General features: G+C 45.0%; 1 protein-coding gene across 4 annotated transcripts in view; it reads left to right on the forward strand.

Annotated features, from left to right (window-relative positions):
- The window catches only part of syne2a (spectrin repeat containing, nuclear envelope 2a), a 130582-nt gene that overhangs the window by 44660 nt on the left and 66062 nt on the right, over positions 1-19860 (forward strand). For all 4 annotated transcript variants that reach the window (XM_080833249.1, XM_080833250.1, XM_080833251.1 and 1 more), the window contains 19 exons: positions 483-653; positions 1356-1508; positions 1906-2147; positions 2441-4502; positions 5259-5593; positions 6142-6286; positions 6693-6893; positions 8298-8557; positions 9482-9632; positions 11955-12098; positions 12697-12840; positions 13510-13692; positions 14295-14432; positions 15159-15344; positions 15803-15925; positions 16562-16744; positions 18124-18222; positions 19363-19443; positions 19747-19860. The exon at positions 19747-19860 is cut by the window's right edge and continues 594 nt beyond it. In XM_080833249.1, coding sequence (XP_080689375.1) covers positions 483-653; positions 1356-1508; positions 1906-2147; positions 2441-4502; positions 5259-5593; positions 6142-6286; positions 6693-6893; positions 8298-8557; positions 9482-9632; positions 11955-12098; positions 12697-12840; positions 13510-13692; positions 14295-14432; positions 15159-15344; positions 15803-15925; positions 16562-16744; positions 18124-18222; positions 19363-19443; positions 19747-19860 — 5115 coding nt within the window. The remainder of the gene's footprint in view (positions 1-482; positions 654-1355; positions 1509-1905; positions 2148-2440; positions 4503-5258; positions 5594-6141; positions 6287-6692; positions 6894-8297; positions 8558-9481; positions 9633-11954; positions 12099-12696; positions 12841-13509; positions 13693-14294; positions 14433-15158; positions 15345-15802; positions 15926-16561; positions 16745-18123; positions 18223-19362; positions 19444-19746) is intronic.

Genomic DNA, 19860 nt, shown 5'->3' on the forward strand with positions numbered 1-19860 from the left:
TGTCCCAGCTTGCTGGACAGCCTGCCACAATCACTTACTCTGTATGGCCAGTGTGTTTGCAATGTCAGGATTGACTTTCCCCTTGGCTCTGTGACAGAGTGACGTGTGTAAGTCTGTGGATTTACTCTCCAGCCTCCTGGCACTGGTTCCTCAACAACAAGTACAGTAGGTAGCAGTTCCTGCAGAGCAGCTCTCTCCGGTGTGTCTGGGGGGGTGGGGAGGCACGCCCCATTCACGCCTGTGTATCTGAAGTGGGGGTAAGGCACGCCCCATTTGCCTCAGGGAAGGCTCAGCATTCCTGTCCTAACAGCCGTGGAACAGAACAGTCACAGGACAGCAGCATGGAGCTGAGTAGCATTCTAGGCGGAAAATAAAATCAGAGTGTATTTGTCAACTGAAGGCTGAGCATGAACTTAACTTGAGGAGAAAGCAGCCCCTAAAGGGCCACCATTTCTGTGGCCTTAATGTCTCTCCATCAACAGGATGAGACAAGGGCCACGAAGCAGAAGAGAGCGCCCAAGAAAGACCTGGTTGTCGGAGATGGGGCAGTAGGCAGTACAGCTGTAAAGTTGCGCCAGGGACAAGAACATGGAGCAACCCCACTTGATGTTCTGTTTGAGGCTGAACCACTGGTGGAGGCTCAACATCCTCTGGTGAGTGACTGTGTGGATCGTGGAGGTACTCGGTGAAAGATCTCATACATGGGAAACTAGACACAAACGAGTGTCTTACGTTTTATAATTATGGGAACCTGTTTTTCAGCAAGCTTTGTGGGCATGTTCCCTATGATTATGGCACTATTTTAGACAAAAACACGCAAACAGAAAAATAAGCTTGTTAAATATAGAGCTAGCATGTGTTTACAGAGGAGGAAGATTCATGGGCCACTTGAAAGATAATGGCTGCAGACTTTGAAGGAAAATTGGGCTCAATTAAAACACATGCTCATTGGGGACATGGGAAGGGTCTACACAGGATGGAGACTGGACGTTGGCATTTCCTGTGATATTCCTGTGATGTCTTGATAAGGGGGCGACAGTGGTACAGGAGGTAGAGAAGTCGTACAGTGATCAGAAGGTTGCTAGTTCGATTCCCTGTCAAAGTGTCTATGAGCAAGACACTGAACCCCTAATTGCTACTGATGTGCAGTGTGCCATCAGTGTAAATGTAAAAAAATGTGTATACATCCTTGTGAGTCGCTGTGGGTAAAAGCGTCTGCTACATGAGTACATCATGTAAATGATAATTAGTGAAGAACGCAAGTTTGCACCATGGTGGTAGAGCCTGTTCTTTCACCTTTCGATTTTCATCGTCAGACGATTCAGTGTCATTCTTTTCCTATTGTTGCGTGACAGGGAGATGAACCACCGGAGGCCATCTCGTGCACACACACAGCGGGGGAACCTGAAACCCGACTCGGAAGGACGGTTCACAGGGTTCTGGACTGCCGGTACCAGCCTGCCCAGCTCAACCCTCAGATCATGGCCCTGCAGCTACAGGAAGCCGAGGTATGTATCACTGTGATTATTTTCAACTTTTTATGATGGAATCTAATCGTAAAACTTGCCGTCATACATGCTACTGCACACAATCGACGGTATATTCTGTCTTATTCTGTTTCAAGATTTTAGTGTATTATATGCAGTACAATATCAACCTCACAATGACATAAGTATTCTTAGATTTTTTTTTTAGATCTCACTTATAGATATACTTAACATTTAATAATTAAGATGTAGAATGCTTTTGAGCCCCAACATTGCATTCATGGTATGAAAAAAAATGTTTTTCCTTGAACAACTAATTGATGTCTGTGGGGGGTTGTATCAGATTTGACTATTATAGGTAACTAGTCCTAAACCCCATACTGTATCGTTCCTTACATATTTGTGTCTTTGACTGCAGAGCTGCAGACAGTCTGTGCTACAGCAAGTGGCTACTCTGACTCGCCAGGATGCAGCCGGAGACCAGCAGTCTGAGGCTGCGCGGCGCATGGAGGGTCGTTACAGCGCCGCCCTGCTGGACGCTTCAGCCACAGTGCAGGTCAAGGAGGCTCAGCACCTCCAGATCACACAATATCACCAGCAAACAGAGGCCCTGAGAGCAACCCTGCAGAGATTCACAGCGGAGATGGAAATGTTAAGCCTGTGAGTTAATTAGATATGGACCTAGATATGGATTTATAGAATCTCCCGTTCTTATCTTAACTGAGGCATAGACATTTCTGAAGTTAGAATTCTATACATAATCTCTTGGTGTTAAATGACACTGAAATAGAATATATATCAAAATATAAAATGCACTCTTAAATTCTTTAAAATACTAGATACCTCAGTTTAATTTTTAGAACATGTTTATAGTGGATGATAAATGGCGCCCACTGTGCTTATGAAATATGGTAATGCAATTCCTCTGATGTTTGGCCCTTTTTGTGCATCAGGGCTAATTTGGGAAGCACTTCCATTCAAGCCGAAAAATTGCAGACATTCTTGAAGTGCATGGACCAGGAGAAGGGCAAGATAGGAGAACTGCTGCAGACCTGCTGCCAGGTGTCTGCCCACCTCAGTGAGGCAGATGGGCCTGTAGCACTCCTTGCTCAGGTAGAAGGCCTTCAAGAGGGGTGGCAGATATTACAGGGGACTGCGGACAGAACCCTGAGGCATGCCAATGCTTGCACAACAGAGGCCTCTGCTGTACTTCAAGGGGCCAAGGAGCTACACTGCAAACTGGAGAACGTACAAACATCCATGGCTTTGTTAAAGTCCTCAACATCACTCTCAGATTGCCAGATGGCCATTCAGCTTACTGTGACAAGTTCAGAACTGAACACAGTTAAAGAGCAATGCTTTAAACTTCTTGGGACTTTTGAAGCATTCAACCGAAGCTTTCTAGGGAAGAAGGAAAAGCACGAAATGGAAGAGGCCATGCTGCACCTGAAGGCACAGTTGGATCACACTCAGGAGCAGGTCTACAGCAATACGACTCCTGTTAGTGACCCTTCAGTAGCTAAACTTATTAAAGTGATTCAAGACTTTCTCCCGTGGGCTAAACACGCAGAGCAACAAATCGAAGAGGGGAGACGAGTAGCCCTGTTCTCCGAACATGCCCATCACCAGTTTAACAACATGAAGAGGCTCCAGTCAGAGGTCTCTGCCAGGCACACCAAAGTCATGTCTGTAGTGGAGGAACAGAAGGCCTTACTCTCAGGCCTGGAGGAAGGTGATGTTTCTGTGATGTTTTCTTTATTGGAGGATTTAGAGGATACCTATCAAGTTATTTCAGAGAAGGTCACTCATGCAATTGAGGATTTTGACCAGGCACTGCAGTCGAGAGATAAGATGTGGGGTCAGATATCAGATGTCAATACATGGTTGAGGGCCCACATTGAGAAGGAAAGTAGCAGGACCAAAGATTCAAAGCTAAAGGCTAGCATGGCAGACTTGAAGGTTGGACTACAGTGGCATAGTGCTACTCTAAAAGAAGCAGAAACACAAGCTGCGGTCATCGACACCCTCCTAGAGCAAAGTGTGATTATAATCCCCAACCTAAGCATTGGAGAGAGCCATCATCTCATCGACAGGCTTTCGATGCTGCAAGCAGAGCTGTCAGGAGTCGCCAGCTGTGAGCGAGCTGCTTGCTGGGAGCTGGAAGAACTTCTCCATGCCCAGCAGGCCACAGCTGAAGAGCTGGCCACCATCAAGAAGAGCCTAAAGCAGATATCTATGGATCTGGAAAGGCAAAGGTTCCCTGTGACTACGGACTCTTTGTCTGCCATTGAGCCACTGAGACACATGCTGGTCGAGCTCCAGTGCCAGGCCCAGGAGCTTCAGCACTGCCAGGAGTCGCAGAGGAAGGGGCTGCTGCAGACCGTCCGCACCCTTCAGGCCAAGGCAAGGATGCTTGATATCCAAGCCAGGGAACACGAGAAGTACCTGGGCTACAGGAAGCGCGTGGAGGACTCCAGGGAGGCAGTGAAGAGGAGGATCCCACTGACGAGCGATCGGACAGTGGACTGGAGGGAGAGGCTGCAGGTCTGCAGGTCACTTCTGGTGGAGCTCCCCCTGGTAAAGCAACAATGTCAGCAGGCTGCTGATCAGCTGGAGGCTATCTCAGGGGATGTGTACCCATCTCAGCTGACCTCCGAGCGGAAGAAAATCCACCGCACAGTGGAGAGCCTGGCCACCTGGGAATTGACCGTTCACAACGAGCTTTGCAGCCTCGAGCGCAAGTTGTCACAGGGACTCGAGTACCCAGCAGATTTTACAGCTATCGCTAACGTCTTTCACAAAGCCAGACAAGAACTTCAGCGAGCCATCTGCCTAGATCCCAACGAGCGAGCCATTGTGGCTGAGATGCAGAAGTGTTCGATGCTTCAGAGGAGTTTAGAGTCCGGTTTGCGAGTGCTGGAGGCTTTGGAGCACAGGAAAGCAGCAGAGGCGGAAGCTCTCCGGGAACTGTCTCACTATGGAAAGAAGATCTCAAGAGATTGTAATATCAGAATGGTAAGGTCTTTGGTGTCTATGTATACTGTGTGCCTGTAGCTCAGGTAATAGAGTAAGGTGCCACCAAGGTCATGTGTTATATACTGTTATTACACGGCTCTTTTTAATGCTGTAGAATGCTCCATTCACTTGAATGGGGCTTCCCAACGTTCTGCGGTCCGTTCTTAACCGATAGCGGACCGTTGCTATGCAATAATGACCGCTGTCAAGGAAAGTGGCCTTTTTGCCTCTGATTCACGTCTTTTGTAGCACTCCGCTTCGCGTCGGGGTACTGTTCGCCCTGTCGGGGCTTATTTTCCCGACAATGACCTGCGTTCTATACATTATCCCTTACAAGGACCACACACACCTACTGATGATGATAGTCTTTGAATGAAAGCGTCTGCTAAATACTCAAAGATGCAAATGTACTAGTGACTAGTAACCGTTGTTCAGTGACCCACACAGAACATATGGCTAACTTTTTTTTTTTCCTCTTATGTATGTTAAGTTGTTCCAGTGGAGCATATGCCATCGATAGAGAGTTTTCACTTGTTCTCGATTTTTCAGTAATCTAGTAGAATCCACTGAGCGAGGGATTGGCCCATCCAGCTTCAGATTACAGCACCTGGTACTCCCAGGTGGTCTCCCATCCAAGTACTAACCAGGCCCAACACTGCTTAGCTTCCGATATCGGGGTGTTCTCATTGTGGTATGGCTGTAAGCCATGTATGTTTAGCAGTGTGGTATATTCATTAGTCGTGATGCTGTGTGTAGGACAACCTGTCTCAGGCTTGGGAGGCTCTGAAAGACTATCGGTTGGCGGTCCAAGGAGCGGTCAGATTCCTCGACGATGCGGAGCCCAGGCTGCTGTTGGACCTGAGCGGCACCAGAGACTTCCAGGAGGAGCTGAGGTCCACTCAGCAGACCGTTGCGGCCCTCAGGGATAGCTTCAAGGCTCAAGTGGACCGGCTGGGAAACCTGGTGCCCAAGCACACTTGCTTTTCCACTGTGGAAACTCAGCAGCTTCACATCCAGATCTTAAGTCTGCTGCTGGTGAGGGAGGCCATGCTGGAAGCCCAGGGCCAGCTGAGGATGGAGGCTTTGAAGAGGTAATTACCTCCGCCAAGGAGGTTATGTTTTCGCCCCTGTATGTTTGTTTGTTTGTTTGTTTGTTAGCAGGATTACGCAGAAACGCATGGACCGATTTCCCTCAAACTTTGTGGGGAGATTGGTTAATATAATGGCACTAATTGATTAGATTTTCAGATGTCAAGGTCAAAGGTCAAGGTCACAAGGCGGAGGTTTGCATTCTCTGAATGCTCCCATTCTTGTTTTTTTATTGTTATTATTATTATGATTTAAAAAAACATTATTTGAGTGCTCGTTTCAAAACTTTGAAAGTTGAATTTTGAGAAGTTTTGGAAGTTTCATTCAGTGAGGTGGATAGACGTTTTTTAAAGAAAGTGCAATGAAAGGTAATTGCCAGAATGATTGCTAAAATGTCCAGGGGTAAGTGGTCTAATAACCTGCTGCTTGTACTAGCTGTTCCAGGATTGTGTTATGGACACAATCGTGGATCTATTTTCAAAAACTTATTTTTTTTACATTATAGTGCTTATTCATTCCTGTATTAATTAATATTTTTCCCTCCACGTAGGTACATCGAAGAGCAGAGTATTCACAAGAAGCAACACGTGGACCTTCATGAAGTCTTTCAGAGCTTTGAATCTCGTCTGAACGAGTGCCTTTTGCAGAAAACAACTTCATTTAAAGAATGTTTCGAACAGCAGGAGAAGGCCAAGGTGAGTTCAAGCATGTGCTCCATATTCTGATACATTGAATTTAGTCTTTTTGTGATTTGAGTGGACAAAGTGTGTGTGTGTGTGTGTGTGTGTGTGTGTGTGTGTGTGTGTGTGTGTGCGTGTGCGTGTGCGTGTGCGTGTGCGTGTGCGTGTGCGTGTGCGTGTGCGTGTGCGTGTGCGTGTGCGTGCGTGCGTGCGTGCGTGCGTGCGTGCGTGCGTGCGTGCGTGCGTGCGTGTGTGTGTGTCTTAAAATACATTTTCATGTGTTTTTAACTGCTGCTAAAAAAAACATGATGCTGAGGTTTCCTGAGGCCACAAGGTAACGATAAGATAACAAAAAGATAAGATAAATATTTGTTTAAAACTGCAAATCTGTGGCTTTCACCCCCCCCCCCCCATCCTATAGGCCATGCAGGAGGAGGTGTGGTGCCTGGCTGGCCGGCTGGAGCGGCTGAAAGGGGGCTGCCCGGCGCTGGGCTGCGGGGTGCCGGTGGAGCTGGGCCTAGGCCTGCTCTGGAGGAGGTGGGCTCGACTGAAGCGGCGGACGGGAGTGCTGAGAGCGCGCTCGGTGCAGATGGACCAGGAATGGAAAGATGCGGCACAGAGTGTAAGTGGGAGTGGGTTTTCGATTTTAAAGGTGTAGTCCTTCATTATAACCAATTATGTCGATTATGTCAAAACAATTCTCCTCTAATCGTCTGTCTCGCGTGTGCGCTCCAAAAAAATTCTATTTGTGCACAGTCCTGGCTCAGTCACCGGGTAAACAAACATAACTGCCGAGCCATAAACAATAACAATCAATCACCCACCGCTCAGTTATACTTATACTTATGTAATAAATATCTACATCTGGCTAACATGAAACGTGTTTTTGAGCTATGACGTTTACATATACTGCCATTCATAACCATGTTTGAACAATCAATCACCCACCGCTCAGTTATACTTATAATTATGTTATAAATATCTACATCTGGCTTACATGAAACGTGTTTTTGAGCTATGACGTTTACATATACTGCCATTCATAACCATGTTTGAACAATCAATCACCCACCGCTCAGTTATACTTATAATTATGTTATAAATATCTACATCTGGCTTAAATGAAACGTGTTTTTGAGCTATGACGTTTACATATACTGCCATTCATAACCATGTTTGATTTAAATGATCTGTAATAATGAAATGTTTATTTCCTAGCTGTTATGGGCATGTCAGAGAATAGTGTATATCCCGGCTGGTGCTACAGGGTTTGATTTCGTACAGCACTGTCATTTTTCCCTTTCGAGAATGAGGCCGACTCTATGCCCCAGGCACAGTACAGATATAAAGCTTCAGTTCTCTTCTGTGTTATTAGGAGTTCAAATATCAGTGGCATTTGGAGAGGGTCCATATCACTGAGAGTGTTAGTGCCTAGAAGCTGCAGTATTGCCCCTTTCAATTTCAACTGATGGGTTGAAGTCTGTCTTCGTGACTATTGTGCCATTATAGAGCGTACAAATCTGACGTCTTAAGGTAACTTTCGAACAGTAACACACACTTAGCTACTGTAGAGACACAGAGCCACTGTCAGCCATCTCTTCGGTTTCCTCAAACACCTCAACAAAGCCACTGCCCCATAAACCAACTCATTCCCTCCCAATTCAAGCCAAAGTCGAGACCATCAGAACCACGACGGGACCGTAACTTACAACTGGGATCACTAAACAATCTTTAGGCTTTGCCCTCAAACACCAGGGTTTTATTTCACAGTGGCAATTCAAAGGGCCGCAGCTCTGTCAAGTACACATCCAAGATCTGGGAACACTGGCATAAGTGCCTTTTTTAGCCCTTCTTTCCTTGTGTATTTATATGTATTTATGATTGTATGTATGTATGTATGTATGTATGTATGTATATTTATATGTAATTTATTAATTATATGTATTGAACATCTTCCATGTGGGCCTTGAGCCTGTAATAAAGTTTATTATAATACCTCGGGTCCTCTGGTCATTTGGCTCCACAGATGGAGAGGTCCAGACTGGCCCTGGAGGGGCTGAGCGGGGAGCTGCCCGACCCCGCTGCAGTGAGGTGCTCCCTGGAGGACCTGCAGGCCGCGCTGACGCTGTCCGAGCGTCAGCAGGAGTGGCTGGACCACGAGCAGAAAGCCCTAGCCTCCTCCCAGGCCCTTGTTGTCCGACTCCTCGGGCCCCCCTCCCAACGGGACCCTGAGGAACCCATCCAGATCTGCCAGGAGCTGCAGAACCTCCAGAGCCACTGCAGGAGGTAGGAGAACCTCTCTCTCTCTCTCTCTCTCTCTCTCTCTCTCTCTCTCTCTCTCTCAGAACCTCCAGAGCCACTGCAGGAGGTAGGAGAACCTGCAAGCACACTTAGTCTCTGATTCACTTGATCTTAATTACATTTCATTCTTCTCCTCTCCCTCTCTCTGTCACACATATACTATCTCTCTCTCTCTCTCTCTCTCTCTCTCTCTCTCTCTCTCTCTCTCTCTCTCTCTCTCTCATGCACTCACTCTGTGACTCTAATTGTAATTGAATTCTGGGTAATTCTCTTCTCTTAAATGTGGTCCAAACACACAAACAGGAAAAGCATTCAGCTCTCTCTCTCTCTGTGTCTCTCACTCTTGCTCTCTCTTGCTCTCTCTCAAACACACATTCAGCTCTCTCTCTCTGTCGCTCTCACTCTTCTACTCTCTTGCTCTCTCTCAAACACACATTCAGCTCTCTCTCTCTGTCGCTCTCACTCTTGCTCTCTCTTGCTCTCTCTCAAACACACATTCAGCTCTCTCTCTCTGTCGCTCTCACTCTTCTACTCTCTTGCTCTCTCTTGCTCTCTCTCAAACACACATTCAGCTCTCTCTCTCTGTCGCTCTCACTCTTCTACTCTCTTGCTCTCTCTCAAACACACATTCAGCTCTCTCTCTCTGTCGCTCTCACTCTTGCTCTCTCTTGCTCTCTCTCAAACACACATTCAGCTCTCTCTCTCTGTCGCTCTCACTCTTCTACTCTCTTGCTCTCTCTTGCTCTCTCTCAAACACACATTCAGGCAGCCTCTGCACTACCCAGCACCCTTGTACTGTACTGTACCGCCTTGATAGATTCCTTAGGTGTAAGATGTTATAGGATGCTATAGGATGGCAGTGTGTATGAGATGAATTGTGGCGTCTGTTCATGCCTGTGCTCACCACAGCCTCAGGGAGCAGTGCATGCTGGTCCGACGGACGGTGCTGACGGAGATCCAGAGGCGGGGGCGGGACCTGGAGGAGATTGGCGGTGTCCGGCAGAGGGTGGCATCCCTGCTCACACTACTGGAGGCCCCCAGGGATGGTCCTCACGTACAGGTCAGTGATCTCTCTCACTCTTACCATCCCTCTTTCAATCTTACACTGTCTCACTATAACCATCCCTCTCACACTCTAACCAGCCCTCTCTCACTCTTACCTTCACTCTCACTCTTACCATCCCTCTCTCAATCTTACACTGTCTCACTCTTGCCATCCCTCTCTCACTCCTACACTGTCTCACTCTTGCCTTCACTCTCACTCTTACTATCCCCCTCTCAATCTTACATTCTCTCACTCTTGCCATTCCTCTCATTCATACTATCCCTCTCTCACTCTTACATTGTCTCACTCTTGCAATCCCTCTCATACTTACCATCCCTCTCTCACTCTTACATTCTCTCCCTCTTACCATCCTTCTCTCACTCTTACATTCTCTCCCTCTTACCATCCTTCTCTCACTCTTACATTCTCTCCATCTTACCATCCCTCTCTCACTCTTACATTCTCTCCCTCTTACCATCCTTCTCTCACTCTTACATTCTCTCCCTCTTAGCATCCCTCTCTCACTCTTACATTCTCTCCCTCTTACCATCCCTCTCACTCACTCACGCCACTGGATATGTCACTGAACAAATGCTGGCAAGTGCTTTGTGAGAGGGGCTTTTTTTAAACTCCAGAACTATAGATTCTGACGTAGATGGGATTTATATATACACATTTGCGAGAGCAGCTGAAAATCTATGTGTGTATACATGCTCTAGTGCTGAATATCTACTGACATGACTGGGTTTGAAAATACGTTATTTTCCACTCACAGGTTTGTTTTTTTTAGAGAAGGTCACAGGGGCAGCAGTGTGCGCATAACCAAGTTTTTTTTCCAGTTCGTTTAGAGGTTATTGGCATAACATGGTCATGACTGGATGTAATTTAATCAGTTCTCCCTGACATGGAGCTCGCCAGTACATGTTCATTTTGAAGGTCACATTCTGTACCTATGAGAGGAGACCCTTGGGAACCTAACTGTGTCTCATTGCAAACTCTGATTAGAGTTAGTTAGTGTGCTCCTTTAATATTTAATATGATGCATCTTTGGCTTTTTTCCCCAAAGAACAGTTTCACATGTGAAACAAAATCCAATCAATTTTACCAACTGACTCATCCACTTACCTGGGATGTAATGTTATTTTTCTGCACTCTTCACTGTACACTGAGAAATGGCAGGTTGTTTGTAAAGAAAGTTACCTTGAACTTAGAAAAGTCTGTTCTTTTATACAACTTAAAGGGTTTTGTTTTTATGAGAACTTTCTGAGTTCCTGTGTTTTCAGAGGACTCAGAGGGTGTGTGTGTGTGTGTGTGCGTGCGCGTGCGCTCATATGTGTGTGTGTGTATATATATATATATATATATATATATATACAGTATATATGTATTTGTGTGTGTGTGTGTGTGTGTGTGTGTCCGTGTCCGTGTGTCCGTGTGTGTGTGTGTGTGTGTTTGTGTGTGTGTGTGTGTGTGTGTGTGCGTGTGTGTGTGTGTCCGTGCGTGTGTGGGCATTTGTGTGTGTGGCAGCTTAACTGTGTTGTGTTGTGTTGTGTTGTGTTGTGTTGTGTTGTGTTGTGTTGTGTTGTGTTGTGTTGTGTTGTGTTGTGTTGTGTTGTGTTGATTTGTATTCAGTTGTGTTGTGTTTTGTTGATTTGTATTCTTTTGTGTTGTGTTGTGTTGTGTTGATTTGTATTCTGTTGTGTTGTGTTTTGTTGTATTCTGTTGTGTTGTATTCTGTTGTGTTGTGTTGTGTTGTGTTGATTTGTGTTGATTTGTATTCTGTTGTGTTGTGTTGTGTTGTGTTGTATTCTGTTGTGTTGTGTTGTGTTGTGTTTTGTTGATTTGTATTCTGTTGTGTTGTGTTGTGTTGTGTTGTGTTGATTTGTATTGTGTTGTGTTGTGTTGTGTTGTGTTGTGTTGTGTTGATTTGTATTTTGTTGTGTTGTGTTGTGTTGTGTTGTGTTGTGTTGATTTGTATTCTGTTGTGTTGTGTTTTGTTGATTTGTATTCTTTTGTGTTGTGTTGTGTTGTGTTGATTTGTATTCTGTTGTGTTGTGTTGTGTTGTGTTGTGTTGTATTCTGTTGTGTTGTATTCTGTTGTGTTGTGTTGTGTTGATTTGTATTCTGTTGTGTTGTGTTGTGTTGTGTTGATTTGTATTCTGTTGTGATGTGTTGTGTTGATTTGTATTATCTTGTGTTGTGTTGTGTTGTGTTGTGTTGTGTTGTGTTGTGTTGTGTTGTGTTGAGTTGAGTTGATTTGTATTCTGTTGTGTTGTGTTGTGTTGTGTTGTGTTGATTTGTGTTAATCTGTATTCTGTTGTGTTGTGTTGTGTGCAGGAGGCAGAGGAAGAACTGAGTACCCAGCGTGCGAAGCTCCAGGTGGTCGTGGAGGGAGTGAAGAAACGTTACCTGGAAGTGCCACAGGATATCCAGGTCCCACTAGAGGAAGTCACTCTCTCTGTGAAGGAAGTGGAGGAAAAGGTATCACCAAACTAAGAGCCTGTTGAGGAAGACTGTTCAAAAATGATCTGCGGTTTGCATTGTATTTGTAAGACTAAGGGCCCTAATATCATTGGAGGAGAAGGAGCACTGTGAACTGGCTTTGTGCTTTCGCACAATGAGAATAGGCAGGGAGACCTTCATTGGCCAATGAGAATAGGCAGGGAGACCTCTATTGGCCAATGAGAATAGGCAGGGAGACCTCTATTGGCCAATGAGAATAGGCAGGGAGACCTCTATTGGCCAATGAGAATAGGCAGGGAGACCTATATTGGCACAATGAGAATAGGCAGGGAGACCTATATTGGCCAATGAGAATAGGCAGGGAGACCTATATTGGCTAATGAGAATAGGCAGGGAGACCTATATTGGCTAATTGCATTGACACAAAGCAAGGTGCAGTCAAGCATAAAATGCTTTAGTAATTAGAGGACTGTACTGTAGGTTACCTGCTTCAAACTGATCGTCATTTCTGTTGTTCTGTTGTGTATTTGTGACTGTAAGGTTGTTTGTGTGTCGGTAGGGCAACTGAACTGTGCTTCAGACTGTGAATAGCTTTCCATCTCTGTGTGTATTGCAGCTTGCAGAGGCCTCCCAGCGGACCAGTAGCCCCGAGCACAGACTGAGTGACCAGGTCAGAGAGGTCACTGTGGGACTGGGGAAGGTGCAGGTCCTGCTCCAGCAGAGCAGCTCCTCTGTGACAGAGGCTGAAGGCACACTGAAGGTACGCGTGGGATATCCTTCACTGCATCATATCAGAGACAGATGGGTTACTATTCTGTTGCACTTTTCTCTTATTGCAGTATATGTAGTGTTTACGTAATAAGGATCTATTTCTTATGTGTAAGCACTCCCCTATGTATTGTTCTACTATTAGTTATTCGCCATGCGCATGTATCTTTTAATGCAAAACCCCAAGTAAACCAATGTTGTTGCACGTGTGAACTTGACCTCCGAGTGAGCCTGTTTATTTAATTAATAAGTAGTCGCATAGACACGACAGTATAGACATAGACGTCGTGTTGGTTTAAGTTTATAGTGTATTGTTGTTTTTTGCAAAAAATGCCTAAGAATATGGAACATATTCCAATGATGACCTTTATGAGTGTGTATGGCCATGCCAGCCATGACAGCCATGCCAAAAGAACATGCTAGGGGGGCACTGTGGCGCAAGCAGTAGCCCCGACCACATTCGGGCTTCATGCCCATGGAGGACACAGGTTCGATTCCGGCCTGATGTCATTTCTCCTGTCCACTCCTCTTCTCCCTCTTATTTCCTGTCCCACTCTTCACTACAACTATCGATTAAAGGCCAAAAAGCCAAAAATGTATCTTGAAAAAAGAAAAAAAAAGAACATGCCAGATCAGAATCCGTTTCAATTTGTGTGTGTAGCGCGTGTGGGACAACCTGGACCAGTGGCACTCCCGGCTGGCTGTGCTCGAGTCCGAGGTGCAGGAGGTGGCCATGGAGGCTCCGGAGAAGGCCCACGCCCTCATGGACGAGCTCACTGACCCCCTGCAGCTTTACCAGATAGTGGCCAAGCAGGCAGAGCAGAGGACAACCTTCCTCGCCAAGGTGAGCGGAACTACATTTCCCAGCATGCTTAGGCTACATTTCCCAGCATGCTTAGGCTACATTTCCCAGCATGCTTAAGTCCCACCAGTAACATTATACACAGAGCAGAAAAACATAGCGTACAATACATAGTAGGCATAGATATATTTATTGTATGTAATGCATAATCATGTAGCCTCTATTGCACACAATGTGGTTAAGCCTCTCTTCCATATTGGTGAAAACTGGCTGGAGGTCACTGTGGGTAGACGATGGGTTGACTCAAAAAACGATGGGTTGACAATGCAATTCTAGAATGTTGACTCAAAAAACGATGGGTTGACAATGCAATTCTAGAATGTTGACTCAAAAAAAACGATGGGTTGACTATGCAATTCTAGAATGTTGACTCAAAAAACGATGGGTTGACAATGCAATTCTAGAATGTTGACTCAAAAAACGGTGGGTTGACAATGCAATTCTAGAATGTTGACTCAAAAAACGATGGGTTGTCAATGTAATTCTAGTATATTGATTGGTTAAGATTAGTTACTAGGCAGGAACTTGGTGGAAACTGGCCGGAGGTCACCCATGTGACATTTGTGTGTGTGCTGCCACTGCAGATCCCAGGAGCTCTTCAGGAGCACGAGGACCTGCTCATCAGCGCCGCCCACTGGGAGGAGGAGGCAAAGGCGTGGCTGAACACCCCCCGGACGTACACCAGTGCAAGGTGTCTGCATGACCACGCCGTCTCCCTTCAGGTCAGCCCAGCTCTCTCACACACAGCCATGACATACAGGACGTGGGTATTTGTATCAGTGCTTAATCCTTATGGCTAAAGGCTGAAATATACCGAGACGACTCCGTAACTCCATGATCAGGCCGTTGCCGAGACGGACTCGTTTTCATTTATGGTTCGTCAACGGTTGTCGGCGTTGAAAAGCAATACAAAAAAAATATGGCGGCAGACCAAACTCTGTATATGGTCGTATTTGTACATAAAAGTTGTTTGTTTGACATTTTGCCCCGATTTTTTTTTTAGTTACCGAGAAATAGACACAATTGTAACTGAAAAACACTTCTGAGGGGAGCTATCTAATGTTGGCATGCTACTACCCACAAGGTAACCAGCAATGTATTGACGGATTGACGGAGGAGGATAGTTACATAAATAGGGAGGTGCATGTCAGGCCATGGAGAGGTGCTCGGAGAGGGTAGTCCGTGTCTCTGTAAACGGACGACCATAAATGATGCTTTAGGCTGCAGGTAGTGATTATTTTCCTCCTAAGATTTGTAGCGTGAGGTATGTAGACTTCATAACTGACACAATGCTCACTGACTTGCACCATGAACAACTTGGAACATTGTGAAAAATGGTCGTCTTCAACTTACCAAACCTTTATCAATTCCTCCTGATTACACGGTGATATCCCTAAGGTAATGCCTGTGTTTGAAGGGATTTGTTTTGTATTTGTGCTTACGTCCAGATGGTTCTGGATGATTCCGAGCGGATCAGGGCGGCGCTGGACGCCTTTGTGCCTGTCATGCAGGAGATATCACCTGTGTGTGACACGGACTCCATGACGGAGCGCCTGAGGAAGACCCTCCAGCGCGTCTCACACATGCAGCAAAGCATCGTGGAACCTCTCGCCGTGCTCCAACATCTCTCAGAGGTTGGCAGCTTTACTTGGATAGATCATTTTTTTGGTGATGATTTACATTATTATTGCAGCTGTTGATAATGATGATGATGATGATGATGATGATGATGACGGTGATGGTGATGGTGATGGTGATGGTGATGGTGATGGTGATGGTGATGGCGATGACGATGACGATGACGATGACAATGACGATTGCCGATTAATTATGTGTTAAATAACGCAATAATCATCGTCATCATCATCACCATCACCATATGTGTTATTTAACACTAGTTCAATGCTTTTATTGATATTAAGATAGACCAATGTTGGTTAAGAGAACCTTGATATGAAGGTGACATAGTAACTTTCTTTGTTTAGCATACAGTATGACATAAGATGCTCCCTACAATAACATATCTGTATTGTATGAGTGTGTGTCAGCTCATTCATGAGCTGGGACGATCGATGCTTTTCCTCATGTGTAGGAGGTGGACGCCATTGAAGCAGAGGTCAAAACCATGGAGAAGAACGTCACCAAGATCAACGCCATCTTATCCAGCATGGACGCAGAAAACGCACATGGGGAGGAGCAGCTGCAATACTGTCACGTGAGCCACATCAAATTTACGCACACAGGACTGCGTTTACCACAAGTCTCACTATTCCAAGACTAACAAACTATTACCCTGAACACTCTTGAAGGTGTGATATATACATGTATTAATTTAGCAGACCGTTTTATCCAAACTTACAGTACGGATATACATTTTCATCGGTATATGTCTTCTCTACCAGTCGAGCCACAGGACCACAAGTAAAGGCTATATTATAAAAATTCAGACCACATATGAAACCTCACCATGCCTTGAGCATCATTTATATATGAAACCCTAGGAAACAATAATTTTAAACACTTTTTACTTGTGATGATCCCTGACAACGATGCTTTTGGGAATCGAAGTTCCGGTGAGCAATGGAGGTCAAAGTTGAATCTGGGGGGGGGCACTGTAGCTCACACAGTAGCCTCGACCACATTTGAGCTTGACACCCATGGAGGACATGGGTTCGAATCCGGCCCGATATCATTTCTCCAGTCCACTCCCCACTTCTTCGCCCTCTCATTTCCTGTCCCACTCTACACTTACCTATCAATTAAAGGCATAAAAAGGCCAAAAAACATATCTTAAAAAAAAATAAAAAAGGTGAATCTGCTGCAAGACCTGACCGCCTGTGCACTTTTCCAGGTGATCTTGGAGAACATCCTCTCCATGAAGAGGACCCTCACCGAGATCGAGCACTGCAGGACGGACCTGGGGCTGCCCCGTGGAGCCGAAGACACCCTGGTGGTCTTTCAGCGAAACCAGAACCTCCAGCAGCCCATGCAGGAGCTGGAGGAGCGTACCCAGGAACAGAGCACCATGCTGGAGGCAAGCTCCCAATACCACCCCCTGTCAACCCTGGAAGTGTGAAAATGAAACAATTAAGTGGATTGGTAGTCTGTTTAGTTTGATTGGTCAGTTTAGAGGCAAGCACTGGTGCTAAATCTTTCAGTTGTGCTCTCTATATGGTGGGGTATAGGCACAGTTGGGACTATGCTGAACCCTTTCGATATTGCAAATACACTGAACAAAAATATAAATAATAAGGGATCATGTATAGTCCACCAGTCAGTATCGGAAAATAAATCCTGAAAGGACTGGCAGGATCCTGACATGTAGTGGAGGTTACTTATACAGTTACTTGAAAAAACGATAACAGATCATTTGTCCAAAATAACGATAAACGATAATTTGACCAAAATACCTGTTTTTTAAAGGGAGTTTGTGGCTGTTTCGTTACTTCTGCTAAGAAGACTCCCGAATAGAACTTTAAACTTTCAGGTGTAGCAAGTTCAAGCTCCAATGAATTTTCAATTTCCATTACAAAAATGAACAGACTTCAAGCGCAATAAAATAAGAACTAGTTGCCAATGGCAGCGGTCATCGATTTCTTGCAAGCAATATAAAGAAATATCAAACCTCCGAACGTTGGGATAGCCCAGTTAATTCAATAGAACTTTTTGCAACACTCTTAGGAACCGTATAATAAACAATGGGTGACATAAATCAGTAGAACTCTCAGAAACGGACCCAGTCCAGCTGCTCCCTGTCTCTCTGACACGGGCTCCATTTCGGTCTGGTTTTAACTACTCCCGGCTGTATTGGTTCCGTAATAAAAACTATAGTAATCGTTTGGTGTTGCCTCAGAACGGATGGCATCTCTCCCATCTCTTTGTAGTGCCTGGGAAATCTGGGAAAAGATAAAAGGAGATTCAACTTGAGAAGCATAGGAGCTAAGGGTTCGAGATGGTCTATGGAAAACACGACTTGGGACATTTAGCAGATGTTACAAAACTATTAATAAAATAGGTCCATGCACTTAAGGCCTCTAGCAGTGATTTCTGATGAAGGGTCCTCTGTGGTAAAGGTGGGAGAGTCCCACTTTATATTAAAGGTCGTTAACACAAAGCCCTTATTTGTACTTAGCATATTTAAGTGCTTAGTAATTAATAATGCAATGTACTTTTGCGCATAGTTATAAATAATGCACTTCTATAAATAAGGTACTTTTATTGTAAGTATATATTATTACATGTTACTTACTCTAACAAGATCTTGAAGCAATACGTGCTATAATGTAATAAGTAAATTGTGGTCATCAGTTATTGAACTATTACGTATATAGAATGTGATTATATGTCCTCTCTTAGTATCAGTGTATTCAACCTCTTTCGGAGAAAGATGAGATTATGCTTATGTCTCTGCAGGAAGCACTTGGGAGGTCCTTGGAGCCAAGTCATGATCATACAGCCCTCAAAGCAGAGGCAGCATGGTCCCATCCAGCTCTCCAAGCTCTCAGTAGTGAGGTGAGTGGAGCTTACGCCACCATATAGAGAGCATCACTATAGCTACAACCAAGCACTGTAGATCTACAGCAAAGTGACTCATCAGTCCGCGTGTTATTCAATAGCCTGGGAAAGGGCTTAGTTAAAGATGACATTACGATCATATCAAATCTCAGGCTTCGCTGATCAAAAGTGCAGGCTTCGCCAGAACTGTCGACATAAAATGATACACTTGGCCTTTATGTGATACTTGCACATTGTTCTTTAGAATCAGTCAGTCATCCAGTGTTATCAAAAGATAACAGCGTAGGCAGCGCTATGGGTACTATCAACTGTCCTCACTCGTATCCCTGGGAATGTGGACTAGGCAACTCTGGGAGCCTCTTTTTCCGGGGCCAGTGATGATGGTGAAGATGATGATGACGATGAAGGAAGTGTCCACTCGTCGTCTTCTGGAACACTGACAGGAAGTGTATCCGAGGTAACGATGCGGAAGGCCCTGGCCCTATGGTACAAAGGTTAAAGGTCGAGAGGCCTCTCCTCTTGGGATGCTCTACTCTGTCACCTGTCTCCTTTGGCACCGATGATAACTACTCAGTTTCATGCTTCCTTCCTTGAGGGCCTGGCATGTAAAATGCACCTTCAGCCGCCCTACTCGTCCGCTTTTCACCCTCTGGTTCTTGGGAAAACTTCTTTGATTCATTGAATGCCACTCTACTGCGACTCCAGACTCCTTCTTCAATTAGTGGACCACCTGACTTTCATCATCTCCCTTTTCATGCACTGCTTCTCAGTTTTGATCGTTTTGTTAATTGAAAATGATCCTTCTGTTCACTAATTCTGATCTCACTTTAATCTTTTATCATTTGTGTTGTGTTTTCATATTCATGTATTTCATAGAACTGTTGATATGAACGAGTGCTGATCTTTTTTATCTTCATGGGATTTCATCTGATTTGTGAGGCAGAAATTGAAAGCACTTACTACTTTTCTTTTCCGTTCGCGGCACTGTTACATTAGTCCTTCTGGCTCTCTAAATATAACCGGTTCTGTCAGAGACAGCTGGGTCCTACCGTAGACTCGGCTCTTAGCTGTGTCTGGCCGGTCCATTATTCTGCATTAGAGCGGTTCCACTAATTGCTTTCTTTCCTCCTGGACCAGGACCCAGACGAGACATTCAGAGATGATCAGGGTTTCGAAACAACAACTTTTCCAACAGTGGTCATGGCAACTGTCGCAAAGGTAGATAAACACAAAGATGGTCTCTTGCTGCAAATGCCCAACTGTTGTTTTGTGTTCATGTGGCTACTGAAGTCCTATGATCAATGTTTTGATAAGTTTAGAACAAAATGTATATACAGCATCTTAAAAAGAAATGTTTAAAGTGTGCTTTGATGGTTTCTGATCTATGATTTCGGATCTATATGATCTGGTATGAAAAGAGGAGAAATATCTACTAACAATTAATACTGTTTGTTCAGACCAATGGTCGCCATTACTACCCCTGTTTGTTTAACTGTCTCTTTACCTGCCCTTTTCTGTCAGGATTCGAATCCCAGGGGCAGCCAGCTCGTATCTACGGACACGGCATCAGTAACGGGGGCATCTGAGGACATCACTAAAGAGATGGAATCATTATCTTCAAAGGCACCATTGACA

Source organism: Sprattus sprattus (assembly GCF_963457725.1).
Source record: "Sprattus sprattus genome assembly, chromosome: 2".
NCBI lineage: Eukaryota > Metazoa > Chordata > Actinopteri > Clupeiformes > Clupeidae > Sprattus > Sprattus sprattus.